We start from the raw sequence: 15,948 nt of genomic DNA, 5'->3' as shown, positions 1-15,948 counted from the left end.
TTTGGATCTGAGTTTTGGATTTTCATGGTTTCATAGCACTGGCCAACAAGTGCTCTGGAGCTAGAGGACCCAGAAGCCTGAGAAATGTGGCTCCAGGATCCTGCTGCTGGAGGGAGCAGAGTATGTGAAAGTGACATTTTTCCTCTCTGTGAATAAGAAAACAAAAATTAAAGGATAAATCCAGCAGAAAATTAAAATTTCTTTGAAATTTACTGCTATGAAACCATTCTGACAGAAATCTCCCAGCCAGCTCCACCTACATGCATTTCATAGAGCTCGCTGATATTTGCAAAGGCTGCCTACAGCCAAGCCTGCTAAAGTCAATAGTGGTAAATCCCATAATGTTTGCCATTTTGACTGTAAGTCTGATTTGATCAAATTCTTTTCCTTAGTTTAAGTTTTGTTTAGAGGGCAAGCCTGATTACCTATCATTACATAACAGTAATATCTGTTTTTCCAATTTTTTTTTATAACATTAGTATATCTGCATTTTACTGCTGGGGAAGCTACAGCATGGAGTTATCAAGTGATTAACCTGAAGGCAAGCAGTGAGTGACTGACAGAGCTAGGAACAGTCCTGTCATCTCCTGGTATTTTCACTATGTTTACGCTTAAACTGGCCTGACTTTGTGCAGAAATCACCAGTAATTTTTATACCATTCAGTAATGTACATACTATTCTCAGCAGCAGGGTTTTGTCCAAAGGTGATGGAACCATATGGGAGCAGATAGTTCAGAGTGTCTGAACACAAAGCATGTGAGTTAAGGAGCAGCTCAGCAGCTAGTGCTGGGTTTTGTGATTCCCTTTGCAAAGCCCCATGTGTGAAGAGCTCTTCTGAATTCAGACATAGAGAATCTGTAGTCTTCACTCATAACAGAGCTTATTTCTTAATCTTGGCCCACGAGCTCTGTTGGTCCATGTAAATCTCTGATACCACTTATTCCTATGCTTATCCCTTCTCTGCCCAGCATGCATCCACAAGGTGAGGGCGCCCAGGTTCCCATAAGATTTGCCAGCAAAGAAGATGCCATGGGGGAGGACTCAGATGGTTCTCCAGAGACATCCTTCTTTTGCAGCTTGGCACAGCAGCCAGAGATGGTTAATGCCTAACACATAAGCCCACAGAGACTAACTTTAGCCAAAAGCATAAGGACATTGGCTGTCAAAATATTTTTAGAATGGCTGTATCCTCCAAGAGGGAATGAGGTGAGGGATTCCTGGAGGCCATGGCTCAGAGTGCTCAGACCCGCTTTTCTACTGCTTCTCATAAGCACTGCTAAGGGCTTTCAAACCAGCATTTGGGTTTGGCAATGGATTTGATAAAATAATCTGCATTGGGAAGTGTCAGGCCATCCTGCCATCCTGAGGCAGCATGGCTCTGCACCCTTCTCTGCTCATTGAGACACCTTGTATTGGGTCACACACAGTATGAGGCAGGAATCCTAACTCCAGACTGATTCTTTAGGTGTCCCAGTGTTCTTGTCTGGCTCCTGCCTGCCTTCAAGGTTCTCTGCATGCTGAGATCATGGGCATATCATAAGTCTGCCAGTAGCAACACAGGCTCATGAGGTCCTGTAGTGCCTCGTAGAGCAAACTGTGTCAACTGTGGTGGGAATGTCCTCTCTGTGACAATGCTGACACTCTCTCTGAGCCTACAATTGTTTCAGAACAGGCTTTGTTTCTACAAGGAGCTCAACCCACAGTGATGGTACTAACATTCAGGAAAGAGCCTGGCATCTTCTGATGCTGTTCTCAAGAACAGCTCTCAGCTCAACATCTGAATAAATGGAGCAAACACTGCAGGATCCAGCAAAAGGAAACCAACATTCTTTCACCACCTCCCTGAACGTCCCACCTCTCCTACACTGGAGAGCACTGATGACTAAGAAGCCACACGAAGGAGCCCAGCTGTTCTGCTCCAGATTCTGGCAAGAGCTGGATGTGAATGGAGCCAGAGAGGCTTGATGGCATTAGCTTTGCAATGTGATCTTCATTCTTCCCCACAGCAGGAACAGACTGCTGGGAGCTGAACAGCTTTGGAGGACAGGTGGTCTTGGTCAGGACTCTGAAGAAAATGCTTTCTGGGGGTGGTGTGTGTTTACACGGGCTGTGCCTGAGGAGGCTGGTGATGACTAGAATGCTCGCTTGTCTTCTTTGATTCCACTCAGAACCTTTACTTTTTGGAGCTGACAGGCTCTGTACTTTAAAAAAGAATGTGGCTGCAACTTTTAGAACCAGAAATTAGAAAGGGATAAACAAGAAAAGCCAAGAATGCTAAGGTTTGGATTGAAAATTAATTTTTTTTAAAGCAAGGCTTTCACAGCAAACAGGAAATGCATAGAAACATCAGAGTGGATCCTGTTCAAGAAAGGACATGGAAACTAATGTGATAAAAAGGTGTTCACAGTGATGGCAGTGTTTTCTGAACAGCTACAGCCACATATCAAAGAAGCTGTGCTCTACTTGGTCATGCCTTTCACCACAGACTCAGCAAGGAGTGGGTGAGGTTCTAGGCAGGGGCCTCAGAGGTACCTCAAGCTCTGTGTTATCACAAGCACTTAGCCAAGGCTAAGCTCCATAAAAGTGCTCATGTCACTGTGATTGCAATAGCTAAAAGAGCCAATATCCCTCAGGAACTTGGCCTTCAGTAGCAAATACAAGTCCTGAAGGAGTAACAATTATTCCCCAAAATGCCCGTGCATTACAGTAGCCTCCATTTAGGTTGCTGGCAAGGGAGGATTTTTGATAAACTATCTCTGTCCACTGTCACTTGTGTTTCAAAAGAGAGGAAACACTCTAACACTCTAACCTCCTGCCTCTTGTGATGTCCCTGGACACATCCTCCCAGTTCCATGCCCAGCTCCAGCCATAGCACATGCAGAAGTGCTGGGACAGGCTATTCATTACAAAGGTCTTTGGCCTTAATTTATCCTCCATGAAAGAGTCTTGGAAGTTCAATTGCCTCTCACTGTTGCATTTTGCAAATCCTCACATTAATCTTGGGAATGTCAAAGAAAATCATAACAAGAGCAGCTGATCAACCAGCTCTAAGAACCAGAGAGGTTTCCAGTCCTGCTCTCTTTGCTTTTGCAGTAGTTCCACCAGATAGGAATAATTACACAAAATTATGACGTAATCCCTACTGAAATCCAAATCTTTTCATTCCCTTCCAGCCAATTGGAAGTTGCCTCTGATGTTTTTTAGCTCCCTGCCTCTGTGAATGAGACCGTATCCATGAGAAAATATGCTTGGATCACTCACTGTGATTTATTCATCCGGAGGCAATTTGGAGGCTGTTGCTTACAATTAGCCACTTGATCTTTATCAGCATTGTTCTTAGCCCTTAGAAGGCTGTGTCTTGGGATACAACCTTTCCGGTACTTGGATGGCCTATTTAATTATAAAACTGGACCTGCTTGTGCATGGGATACTGGAGTGAATGAAATCCTAACAATCCTCAACGTTCATGTTCTCCATCAGTAGCAAGAATTAATATTTATCATAAGTTCCCTAATGTGTCCCTTGGAAAAAAAATCACAGTATCAACCTGCAGGGGAGAGCGCTGTCTGCTCAGGGGGAAGATTATAGGGCAAGAAAGAAGTGGTTATGCTCATCATTATATCAAATTACAAATGAGAAAGTAAATAATCCTGAGGTGTTTCATTGTGGAGATGTCATCTTTCCAAATAAACAGGGACAAGCCCAGGCAACACTGGATGAAAAAGGCACTCTAAGTAAATGCATATTGCTGTGAAAAAATGTTTCTGCATGTACATTAACCAAAACAAGAGAACAATATTTAATGATATAGATTCAACCTGGCATAGCTGACAGAATACTTCATTTAGCCTTTTGCAGAGATCTGAGCTGAATTTCCTATAGGAAGGACAATCTGGCATTGCCCATTTTAGAAAAAGGGATGGGAATTACGAAGCATTGAGATGAGAGTATAGGGAAAAGAAAATAAAGGGAACTGAAAAGCAGAAGAGCACTAAGGAAGTAGTAGGGCAATTTGATTGGCTGTGAAATGCAGTTTCTGAGCTCTTGAAGAAACCAAAGTGGAAACTGGGAGTCATATGAAAGAACAAGTGGGATTCTGCCTGGTCAATTTTGTCATCATTCCTACCTCCTGGGGCCATTCTGCCTTGGCAGTGTTTTGCATCACCAGCAAATGGCATGGAAGACAATGAAATGATTCCCATGAAGGGAAGTGTGTAAGGTAACTGCCTCAGAGATGTTTGAGTGTAAAATCCTCGAGGAGGAATAAACCTTTTAATGAACTTGAGGGGAGGGGGAAGGCAAAGAACAAAGCTTTGAAGAATGCTGATTATTTCAGCCAACTTTCAAAGTATTTGTAAGGTTACCCCAAAGCACTGCAAGAGCTGCAGTCTGTATGCTTGCACCCCAAAAGTACAAACAGTGCACCAGCAGTCTTCAGAGAGGACTGAACAGAAGGGTAGGAGGGGGAAGAAAAAAAAGAAAAGTTGTATTTTGGGAGGGTTCCTACAACTAAAGTTTATGGCAACGTGTTTTCAGGTCATGGACACTGGAGAGAGGCCCAGCAGGAACAATTATGACCTATTTGTGCTTTTCATAGGGTGTGCTTTGTTTTGGGAGGGGTAGGAGTTGCATCTAACCTATCATTGTATTCTGAAAATGTAGGTTTGATGTTGGCATCTGTTGCAGGGTGTGGGTGGTTTTTGAGTTTGGGGGTCTCCTTTATGTCTTTGGTGTTGCTTATGGTTTATTTGAGTGGAATATCAGTGGATTATGTTTATTCTTTGTCTTTAGTAGCAGATCCTCTTCAGAGACTTGGAGGGATTGGTTGTTATGGTGTGGGACTAGTTCTAGTTTGTGGAGGTAGTTATTGGGGGAGTTTACTGAATGATCATAGTTTGGAATGGCTGCTGGTGATGAGATATGTTGTCTGTTCATATTTCAGTGGAATAGCTATGTTTTATTCTTGCAAGGTGGGGATGGTTTTGGTGGGGGCTGTTACTAACTTTATTTATTGTTTTGGAACTTATTCAAAGGTTATCTGACAGGCTGATTCAAGCAATTTAAGGGTAGAAATCAGAGAATAGTATAATATAAAATACCAGCTTTGGGAGTTGGAGATAGAGGTTTAAGTAATTTTTTTCTCAGGTGATTTGTGGAATTCTAAGAACAGGTGTTGTCTTTACTCATTGGTTCAGAAGACCAATGTTTCTAAACTATTAGAGTATTTTTAGAAGTTGAGTGTTTTGTTTTTCTAGGCCTCCAGTAAAGGGGAAGAGGATTAGTAAAGTAGGTGAGGGAGGCTAGCTGGCCAGCAATGATAAATGGTTGCTACAGGCAGAGATCCCAAATCTACTCTGAGCCTTCTCTCAGTTCCTCTAGCTCCAAAAAACTCAAAAGTTACATCTCTTCACACTCAGCTCTGAGGCAGAAAGCATCTCCATCAGCAACTTAACAACTGTATTCCAACCCCCCTATTCTGTGACCTTTGCAAAAAGTGGGGGTGAGCTTGAAATGTGCCAGTGATGCACACTGCTTTTTGGGCTGCAGGCAGTCATTCTGTGCTGAAGAGCTGGTTTATGCCATGCATTAGAGGAGGATTTTCAGAAAAACTCAGCCTTCTAAGTGATTCAGTGGTGAAATGACAGGCAAAAGCATCTTTGTCCCATCCAGTGTGGCAAAAATGAGATGTACCTGAGATGTGGCATGGTCCCACCTGTCCTCCTGACACTGATTCATCCTTCCATGTGGCAAGTCATACCAGGGAGAATCCTATGGATGATTTTATCTCTAAGATTTCTTAGCAGGCTGAGGGAAAAGTTCAGTACTGTTTTGAGGTGAGCAAGTAGAGATTGCCTATGAATACATTTAATGTAGTTTATAAATATATTTCCTATGGCAGGCCTATCCTTGGATAGATTACATTTACAAAGAGACCATTTCTTGTTTATTTAGATGTTGGCTATGCCTTGGGCTATGCTCTGGGCAGAATATACCATGGAGTTTTACTAAATATGTTGCACTTTCTGAAAAAACTGAAAGAATTGTGTGGTTAATTGACACTGAGGAAATAGCAAAGTGACAAGAGGAGTTGTCAGTAAAGCAGATATTCTGTCTCTTTCAGCCTTGCTGTCAGTGACAATTACTCACTGGAATTTCAAGACACTGTAAAAGTATTATGAGACCAAACACTTAAGTGCTGTGAGCACCTTCCTCCCAGAGAGTACTTGATTTACCCAATCCAACAGTCTTACAGATGGAACTGAGGGAAAGGCCAGTACTAGGGACCAGTTTTTGCAGGTTGATTTACAATCAGCTGTTGTTTAGTGGCTGCTTCAGAAGTTTGTAGCGATATCCATCAACATCACTTTTCTCTTAGGTGTTTCTGTGCTCCTAGGAGGCATCTTGGCTGTTTGTGTAACACGAGCTGCACAGCTTTAGTTTATTGCTCAGTGAATCAAGACAATCCAGAATTTATATTAGGTTATCTTAAAGCACCACACACAGTGTTTGGTGGTTTGGCAGTTTCTCTGTACGTGGTTCCAACATCCTTCTAACCTAGGGAGAAATCTCCAGGAGATATACTGAAGAGAAAACTGGGAGCAGAAATCTCTACCTCCATCTCAAACCAAGCCCTTCAAATACCTGCACTAGGCACTAACCAATACAGATTGCCTTGAAAACACATGATTTTCCTGGAAAGAAATGTACTGGGGGGCAGTGAGTATGTTGTGAGGCAGGATGGGGAAGCACAGATAACATCCTAGCAAACATCTATGCAGTATCACAATCTTCTTCTGATCAGTTCAGTAATACAGGGAAGGGCATTATGCCACCAGAACTGAACTCTGAAGCAAATTATTAAAAACCTCTCCATATTATGTTGTGTCTCAGAGGCAGTTCCAGGAAGGTTCTGGAAAACAGCCACCTCTGAGACCATTCTGTGGTCACAGAGCTGCTGCATGACAGGCTAGAAGGTGGTGCTGTGTTAAGATTCAGTCTGCAGCCCCTGATGGATCTTCAAAAATCAAGAACTGCCCCACTGGGTGAAAGGTTTTGTGTGGGTCTCAAGACAGGTGAGCTCTTGGATTGCAGCAGTGAAAAAAGGCCACTAGCCTCCACTCTTTAGCAGCTCCAGGTACATATGCCCTTCAACAACAGGGGTTTTATTTCCCATCCCATACATATATGCCAATAGGAAGGGCAGTGGAAATGTGGTGGAGGAGGAGTGGCAATTATCTCATCTCTTTGACATAGTCATCCAAAAAAAGTGATCTTGACACAAGCGAAGAAGAACTCTCTCCCTTTAAAAAAAATCTATAGCAATATAACAAGCCATTTTACACTGGAAAATTCACACAAAGCCCAACAAACAACTAAAAACAAACAAACAAACAAAAAACAAACAAAAAAAACCAAACCCCAATGGCAGTCCCAGAAGCAGGGAAATTAAGAGTCGTATTAAGACTCATATTTCTATTTGGAACATTTTCCCTAGCTGGAATAGGACTGATTTGATTTCCAGGACAATGTTGCAAGAAAGGACTCAGGGGCATTTATTTAATTATACCTGAAGTTCTCTATTGTAATCATGCAGGGTAGGTAAGGTGTAACATGTGTGAGCTGCAAACAGCACAGTGATTATACACTGATATAATGTATAATTATACACTTATATAGTGATTATGGCACTCCTTAAAATCTATTACTGAGAATATTTCCGACAAATTAAAAAAAAAAATCCTCCAAGCAATCTATTAGAAAACTCTGCATTACATATCCAAGGTTAGGTAAGAAAACTAGGTTCAATGCCCAGAACCTCTCCTCAGTGCCTCATTCAAAGCTCTCCTGGGTTTCAAACTCTGTCTAGCTTATGCCAAGCACTGACAGCTGGGCTCCTTTCTCCCACAGCAGAACAGGGGGTGGGGTGTGGTTGGTGGGATGTTAATGCTTCCTCCCTATCTTAGGTATCAGTCACTCTGATAGGATGAGTGGATCCCTAAGAACCAAGTCACAGATGTATGGGGCCAAAAAGGATGGAAGTGGATGATATCAGCAGTGGGGAAAGGCCTGAAAGCTATATTCAGAGTCCTGTTGGCACACTGTAAGGCCAGCCCTAGCAACATCAAAGGCTACAGCAAGGAGTTAGTTTATACAGTTTTGTCAGTTGGATTAGACTCTTCATTAGGATGCAGAACAAACCTCTCCTACTTGGCAGACAGGGGCGAGAAACAGAATAAAAATGGAAATCAGATCTCAGCCTGAATTCCCCATTCAGCAGAGCTCTTCTTATTTGCGTAGGAACTCCAGTTCGCCTGGCTTTGTTTGAAATAAAGGTAACAGGAAATTTCTGGGCAGGATGAGGTCAAGGTCTCTTGCTTTGGGGCCAGCAAGCCCTGGGAGGACTCTTGAGTCAGAACAGCCTGTCCTAGGAGGAGGACAAGCAGAGGGCAAGAGCATTTGCTATGGGGTACCAGCAGCACTGTCTCTACAGCTGCACCCTCAGCAGGCAAACTCAACAGGGACACTCTGGAAAAGGCCTTTCTCAGCTTGAGTTGAACAAGTAGTTGTCACACTGCACAGTCATGGACAGCCTGACACTGGAGTGGATGGTTTTTAGCAGGCAGGTTGTGCACTAGTCAGCTTGTTACTTTTCCCCTGCATCCTTTGATGAAGTATCTGGTTTGACTCAGTATTTGTATGCTAGGAGAACAAGATGATCTGATTTTGTGGGTTCCTAATGCCTCTGACAGCATCAGAATATACAAAGGTCAAAGAGAAAAACCTGAGTTTTCTCTCAATCATGTCAGCATGGCTAAGGGGTCACTGGGAGAAGTATGTAGATATACTGCAAATTCACTTTTAGATCAGAAAGAAGCCCAAGTATTTAAAACAGGAGTTAGTTTTCTTTACCAACTGTACCATGATAGCAAAGCATGTTTATCTGTAAGAAGGTATTTTTTGCTGTCCTTAGGATTTGTCTTTATTGCGTTTTGGGTCAGAAGATAGAAGGTTAGCATTTGTAAATCAGACATAGTTATATAAAATATTTCATGCCCTGATACAAGACTGACTGAAATATATTAACAGCTGTCAGAAAGATAAATGCCTACATTTCACTCCATGCTGTTGAAGCCTTTAAATCACTTTATTAGCCCTTCAAATTGTAAACAAAATGTTAATTTCTTGGCTGCTATAGTAGAAGATAAAAGAGGCTGTTAGTTGTAAGTAACCTGTACCTTGGATTAATTTGTTAATATTGCAAATTGTAAGTGACAGGGCAATTGGAGTTAAATATGAACCCAGGAAAGCAGCTTGACCAATGTTGATCATCCTGCTAAATAGATGGAATTTAATTTAATGAAGGAAACAAAAGGTTCCCTGTGGTTTATCTCATTAAGGTGATTTCCATAATTCCAATAGTGATTCCCATATATTTAAAATTAAACTTGGCAACATAAAAAAAAGAGCAGCATTGGGATGGTAAGGGATTAAAAAAAAATCTGATTCTGTCTTGAAATACCCATTGCTAAATTTGTTTAACTTGGCCTTAACTTATTCCTCAATGAGATAATCCCACAGTCTCTCTTCATCTGAACTATGTCCCTTGGATTTCTTTAAAACCCTCATAACTCTCTAGGTACCTTCTGTTGCATCACCTCAGAGCTTCTACATGCACTTAACACTAAAGGGCTCTAATTTTCTTCTCTCTTATACCTATTTTTCATCCATTAACTTTAATGGGATTGCACCTGACTTACTCCAAGAAAACCAGACTGAAAAATAGTCAGTCTTATAGTGTCCAAAATCGTATTGAATATTCCAAAAGTGACTATTTTATGACAGTTTTCTGCAGAAATAAATTTCTTTCCCTTGGCTCCACCTCACAAGACAGCACTTTTGCTGAAAGACCTAACAGAAAGATTCTGAGGAAGACACAATCTGTCTTTAACATTTAAACTAAAAGGCTGTTCATGAAGTTAAACTAGCTTTTAAAGAATTACAGCCATAGATATTTTCCCCAGTTCTTCCTTTAGTTCTTAAAAACCAAATCAAATTTCAATTTTCTGACTTTTCTTGTCATACATTGGAAAATACTTACAATGCATTTTGGCAAAATTGGAGGAAATAACTTAAGGAAAAAAAATTACTTGAAACCAGAAATAAAAAGTATTTGCCATGATGCTTTCCAACTGTGAGGTTTGTTATTCACATAGAAAGCAGCAATATAGGTGTTGGAAAACAATATTATGTCTAGCATGAGCAAAAGGCAAACATACAGTCACAAACATCATAAATAACAGAATTTTATCCATCAAAATTGTTCTGTCATAAATCAAACTACAAGGTTCTCATCAAGTTAAAAGTTTTACTGTATATATAAGTGTGTCCTCTCTTTCATCCTGTTAGTACCTGCACCTTTCATTGCTTACAGTGACAGAAATCTCATCCTATTGTTTTTCAAGTATCTCCCCTATTGTTCACTGTGTGGGTTGCACAGGTGAAGCTTCTACACTGGAATTACAAAATAAAGTCAGTAAAAGAATATGAACTTCATTCCTTGCCTTGCCTGTACTGTAGAGCCTGCCAAAACTAGGGCTGAGGTTTGCTGCAAATGTAATTATTTGAAATTTCAGTTGGTTCTGAATCAGACAGGAATCTTTCCTTTTTTTTTTTTTTTTTTGGTTTTTTTTTCTCACTCCATTCTAAAGGAGCAGAACTAATCTTGCTGAGCAGTTGCAAAGAGCTCAGGAGTTTCTAGTCCCTAAATGACCTGCTAAACAACTACTCACAGGAAAGAGGCTGTTAGCAGAAGAGCCAGACAGTCTTATTCCTGAGGTCAGGAACTTCCAATTTTTAGCAACCTCTTCCCTACAGAAAACATACCAGGAATCTGTGCAATCTGTTCAGACACAAAATTTTTTCAGGTTTATGGAAAATATGGAACTATCTCTCCTCACATTTGAGCTACTTCTGGATCTGTAGAAAATGAAAGGTCTTTCATCTCAAAATGATTCAACAAAGGAAGTATCATGCCACTATGATTTAACTCCCCTAATGAAATAAAAGAAATTCCAGGAGATAAATCCACTCCTAACAATGGCATACGAGGGGGGAAAGATTCTGAAGTGAGATTTGGTGTATATTGGTTCCTCTAATATAGAACTGAAAACTGTGCTGGCAGACAAGGCATTCTGTGCCTTATGGCCAGAGGAATGCCACAACAGGACACAGTAAGCCACACTTTCTGTCTTGGGCCAAATATGATCCCAAGTGGATTTCCCACTACCACTGAAATCTTCCAGTGAAATCAGCTCAAGCTCAGTGACTTTAGTATTTCAGAATAGTCCTTTCAGCTAGTATAGATTGCACAGCTTTTATCATGGCATATAATTCTTACTCCCTCATGCTCTTTTGAGCCCTGCTAGAGGAAGATTTTCTCACCCATGAAGAAATAAAGCACTGGAACAGGCAATTGATCTGAATCCACTTATTTTACAATCCATTTGTCAGGACAAAACCAGGTGTATGACTATGTGTACAGTGAGGGCTACCAGCATAGATATGAACAGAATCAATGCTTTTTAATTTGTTTTGATCCCAAATCTCTATCCTTCATGGAGCCAGAATTCTACTTCCCAGGTGACTGTGAAGAAAGATGAATTTCCTATGACTCACTCAGTCTAGTGCATTAAGCACAGGGCTATGTGTTTTCAGTAGAGAACAGCTGATGCACATAGTGGAAAGCAGCAGGCAGAGATATCTCTGTCTGATAAGGTTAATCCATTACAAAGACTTCTTGTGTGCCATTTCCCAGCTTCAAGTCTGTTTTACCTTTTTACAGATTGACATAAAGCTCCAGAATGACTGAGTGTAAAACTCACGAAGTGCAAGAAACATGTTAAAGAGCCACAAGAAACTCAGTGCATCCTCTGACTCTCTATGACTGACCAATCCTACACACACCAATGACACTCCTTACAATAAATGCATCAGTGACAGCCCTGGAGGCTGGTCATGCACACAATGCCTGTACTCACAGTTTTCACAGCGATTCCCTGTATAGCCAGCCAGACAGGCACACTTGTAGGTGCTGCTCTTGTCTAGGATGCAAGTCCCATCATGAAGACATGGAGATGAAGAACAAGCTGCAAAAGAAAAGCAAAAGTGTTCATCATCTCTCATAGGATGGGGAATCTGCTTTTCCTCATGGTGGCTGTGTCTTGGGGTAAATTACATATTTTGGTTAGAAGTTAGAAAGACACAGTAAAGGGCCTGGTGCATGTCAAAAGGTCTTCTGCTCTTACTTACTAGAGGAGGGATCTAATAAAGATAAGGTACTCAGTCATAGGTTGGACTTGATGATCTCAGAGGTGTTTTCCAGCCTAACTGATTCTGTGTCTGTAAATGAAGTTGATATCTCTTTTAAGCAGTTCTTACTTACCAGCATATATTACTTTTGCCATTTTCCTTTAACTGCAGTCAAGTAATGAGAAATATTTATGGAACACAAATAATGTTCATCAAGTTCAAATAATGTTTAGAGCTTAGATTAAACCAAAGAAGTTCAATAGCAACCTGCATTTTCCTGCCATTTAACCCAGAGTTCAGGGATAAGTTCTGGGACCCACGGTTTTTGAAGTTCTTTTTGTGTCTTGGGTCTTGTTGTTTTAGATTTTGGGAGTTGCTTTGTCCCTAGAAAACCCTTGCATACAACAATTTAACAGTGATACATATCAAACTGTATACACCAGCATAATTTAAAACCAGAATGTATAACTATGCATTAAATACCAACAAATTCCATTGTGTAATAACACATGTGCCTGTTCTAAGAGGACATGAGTGAATAGAATTATAGAACCCCAGCTGGCAGTAACTCACCCACCCCATCACCTCTGGTGGGGAGAAAAATTGAGAAAGAAAAAATAAACTTCATCAGTTAAGATATTAACAGTTTATTAATTGAAAAAAAATATGATTATGATAATAATAATCATAGGAATAATAATTACATTGAAAGGGAAAGAGAGGGAGAGAAATAACGCTAGAGAGAATAAAAGTATCTATCCACAGCACAGTTGTTCACCACACCACTAGCTGAAGACCAGCCCTTCCTCAAGCAGCAAACCACACTCCCAATCAACTCACCCCACTTTATATGCTGAGCATGATATTCTGTGGTGGATATTCAATGATATCCCTGTGGCCAGTTTGGGTTAGCTGCTCTGGCCATGCTCTCTCCCAGTTCTTGTGCAACTCCTCACTGGCAGAGCAGGAGAAACTGAAAAGTCCTTGATTTAGAGTAAGCACTACTTAGCAATCACTAAAACATTAGTGTGTTATCCCACAAAATCCAAACCACAGTATGGCCCCCTCAGAGAAACCACTTGTCACTGATGTCCCCTGGGGCACTGAGCTGTTGACCACCACACTCTGGATCTGACCATCCAACCAACTGCTCGTCCACCGAGCAGTTCACCCAACAAATCCATTTCTCTCCAGTTTAGCCAGAAGGATGCTGTGGCCATGCCCAAAGGCCTTATGAATGTCACAGCCATGACATCTCTAGCCCTTCCCTTCTGCACTGGTGTAGTCCCTGCACTGTAGAAAGCCACTAGATTGGTCAGGAAGGACTTGCCCTTGGTGAAGCTGTTCTGGCTGTCCTGAGTCACCTCCCTGTTCTCCATGTGCCTTAGCACAGCTTTCAGGAGGGTCTGTTCCATGAACTTCCCAGGCACAGAGGTGAGGCTGACAGGTCAACAGTTTCTGGGCCCTTCCTTTCTATCCCTTTTTAAAAATGGGTGCATTTTTATCTCTTTTCCAGTCACCAGGGACTTCACCTGACTGCCATGACTTTTCAAATATTGTGAAAAGTGACTTAGCAACTACATCAGCCAATTCCCTCAGGACTCTGGGATATATGTTATCAGGTCCCATAGGCTCATGTGTGTTGAGGTTCTTCAGAAGGTCACAACACTGATTTTCTCTTACAGTGGGAAGGACTTTGCTGCCCCAGCCCTTGCCTTGCAGTCCCTCTGCTCAAGCAGTGTGGGAAGAGAGATTGTCAGTGATGGCTGAGTCAAAAGAGACGGACTCTGGCCCTCCTGCAGCCAGAGCTGGGTGGCTCCATGTTTATGTGGCAGCCCTGCCTGGGTCATCACCTCCTTCCCGAGGTGCAGAGGACACACCTCCTGCTGAGGGGACACCATGGCTGCGCCCCCTCCCAGGGGATGCTGACCCTGCCTGGCTCAGCTCTGCAGCTGCAGCAGCACCCTGCCCTCCCTGCACTCCAAGCTGCTGCACACCCTGGCTGCACTCTCAAAGGCATGGGGTACAGAGGGGTGCTTCTTCTGGCAATGTGCAGAACTCCTCAGAACCTCACACAAGCTGCTCAGGTGTTTCCCACCCCAGGAAAAGCCCCTGTGTGCCAGGATCTATCACTGCCACCATATGGACCAACCTCAGAGCAGCTTCTCTCAGAGAAGTTTCTTATTATCCAGATGGCATGAGGTAAGAAATATATATAGATGCCACATATGGATTTCTCTGGAGGTTTCATGTGGTGATGTAAAAGCAATTTATACATGGCTGGGGAATTAATATCATCCAGGTCTCATTGAAGATTAAGGCCTGACTAAGGACAGCAATTCATTTGTTAAAAGAAAATATATACGTGGCAATTGTACTATATACAATTAAGGTAAAATATCACTGAGAAAGGGAAGGAGAAGCAGAAGACTCCTTACAGACTGATATTTTGTAGTCACTGGCTGAAACAAGTGAATGGTTTTTTTTCCTTTGTCCCAGCTTTGTCTCCTGATTCTGGAAAGTAAGCTTGTCAAGTGAACAAGGGTAAGTGCCAGATCTTGTCCTTGAAAATGCCTGATACTAAAAACCACTACATATTTTTTCTGTTTTAAGGAGTCTTGATTTCCTGGCTGAAGTGAAACAACAAGGGACAACACTACAGAAGTTTAAAGCCACTATGTTATGTCCACTAGCTTGGCTGTACAGAAAGGAAAGCGTTATTGAAAGTCAGTAACTGGCTTTCATTTAACTGGATCCAGCATATGTCTAATCCTTGAGAGACTCTGATAGCTCCCCATCTGGCCTCCTATGCTTCTCATCTGAATTCTGTTCAGTGACTTCTAGTTACTCATGCCAGTAACTGGTTCCCATTTCACACTTGGCATAGGATGGGACCTAGCACCTGCCTCCAGACTAGGCGGCACAGCAGGTTGTGTGGTTCATCCTTTAATAACTATACACACAGAGACCTTTTCTAAAGGAGATATAGGCTTTGCAGCTTATATTGTATCAATCAACACCTTTCTGGAATTTGAACCAGTGATCTCTGTGCAGTCAGTGCCCCTGCTTCAGCAAACTGTGGCTTCTAAGCCAGTACAGAGCTCACAGGAAGAAGAGGCAGAAAAAGAAGGAATTAACTTTTGACATACTTGTTCAATCCTTTCCACTACAGCACTAAGGTGCTGGGGAAACCAGATCATCTTCATGTCCTAGTTCACATCCTGTAATTACCTCTGCAGCTCTCACCTGCAGCTCAAGGAATTGCTTTAGCAAACACCATGAAATCTGTTCTGGGGACCTTGGCTCTTCCACAGTGCTGTGCACAGAGGGAAATTTCAGGGCAAAAGCTTCAGTTTTCAATGTGCTGCCAGAGCTTTCGATCCTGTGCTGCCCCCAGTTTCAATTCTATGCTTCCCCATGCACACTGTATTCTTCCCTTAAATGGTCCTGCTGGCCAGGTTAGTGCTTCACACAAAAAGACACTGGGAGTATTTGAAAAGCCTTTCACTGCACTACACATTAGACCAGAACAGCCTCATAATAAAGTGCACAAATAGAGCTCCTCACAACTCTGAGAAGCCCTTTACAATGTGCTCTGTGTGGATTACTACACTTGCAGCCTCACAGCCTCAGAATAA

The 15,948-nt window shown here is 42.0% G+C and overlaps 1 protein-coding gene across 2 annotated transcripts in view; it reads right to left on the bottom strand.

Moving 5' to 3' along the window:
- The window catches only part of PAMR1 (peptidase domain containing associated with muscle regeneration 1), a 55,428-nt gene that overhangs the window by 17,271 nt on the left and 22,209 nt on the right, over positions 1 to 15,948 (bottom strand). For both annotated transcript variants that reach the window (XM_079308377.1, XM_079308378.1), the window contains exon 6: positions 12,040 to 12,147. In XM_079308377.1, coding sequence (XP_079164503.1) covers positions 12,040 to 12,147 — 108 coding nt within the window. The remainder of the gene's footprint in view (positions 1 to 12,039; positions 12,148 to 15,948) is intronic.

The sequence above is a fragment of the Erithacus rubecula genome, assembly GCF_903797595.1.
Source record: "Erithacus rubecula genome assembly, chromosome: 6".
NCBI lineage: Eukaryota > Metazoa > Chordata > Aves > Passeriformes > Muscicapidae > Erithacus > Erithacus rubecula.
This window is presented reverse-complemented; position numbering and strand designations above follow the sequence as displayed.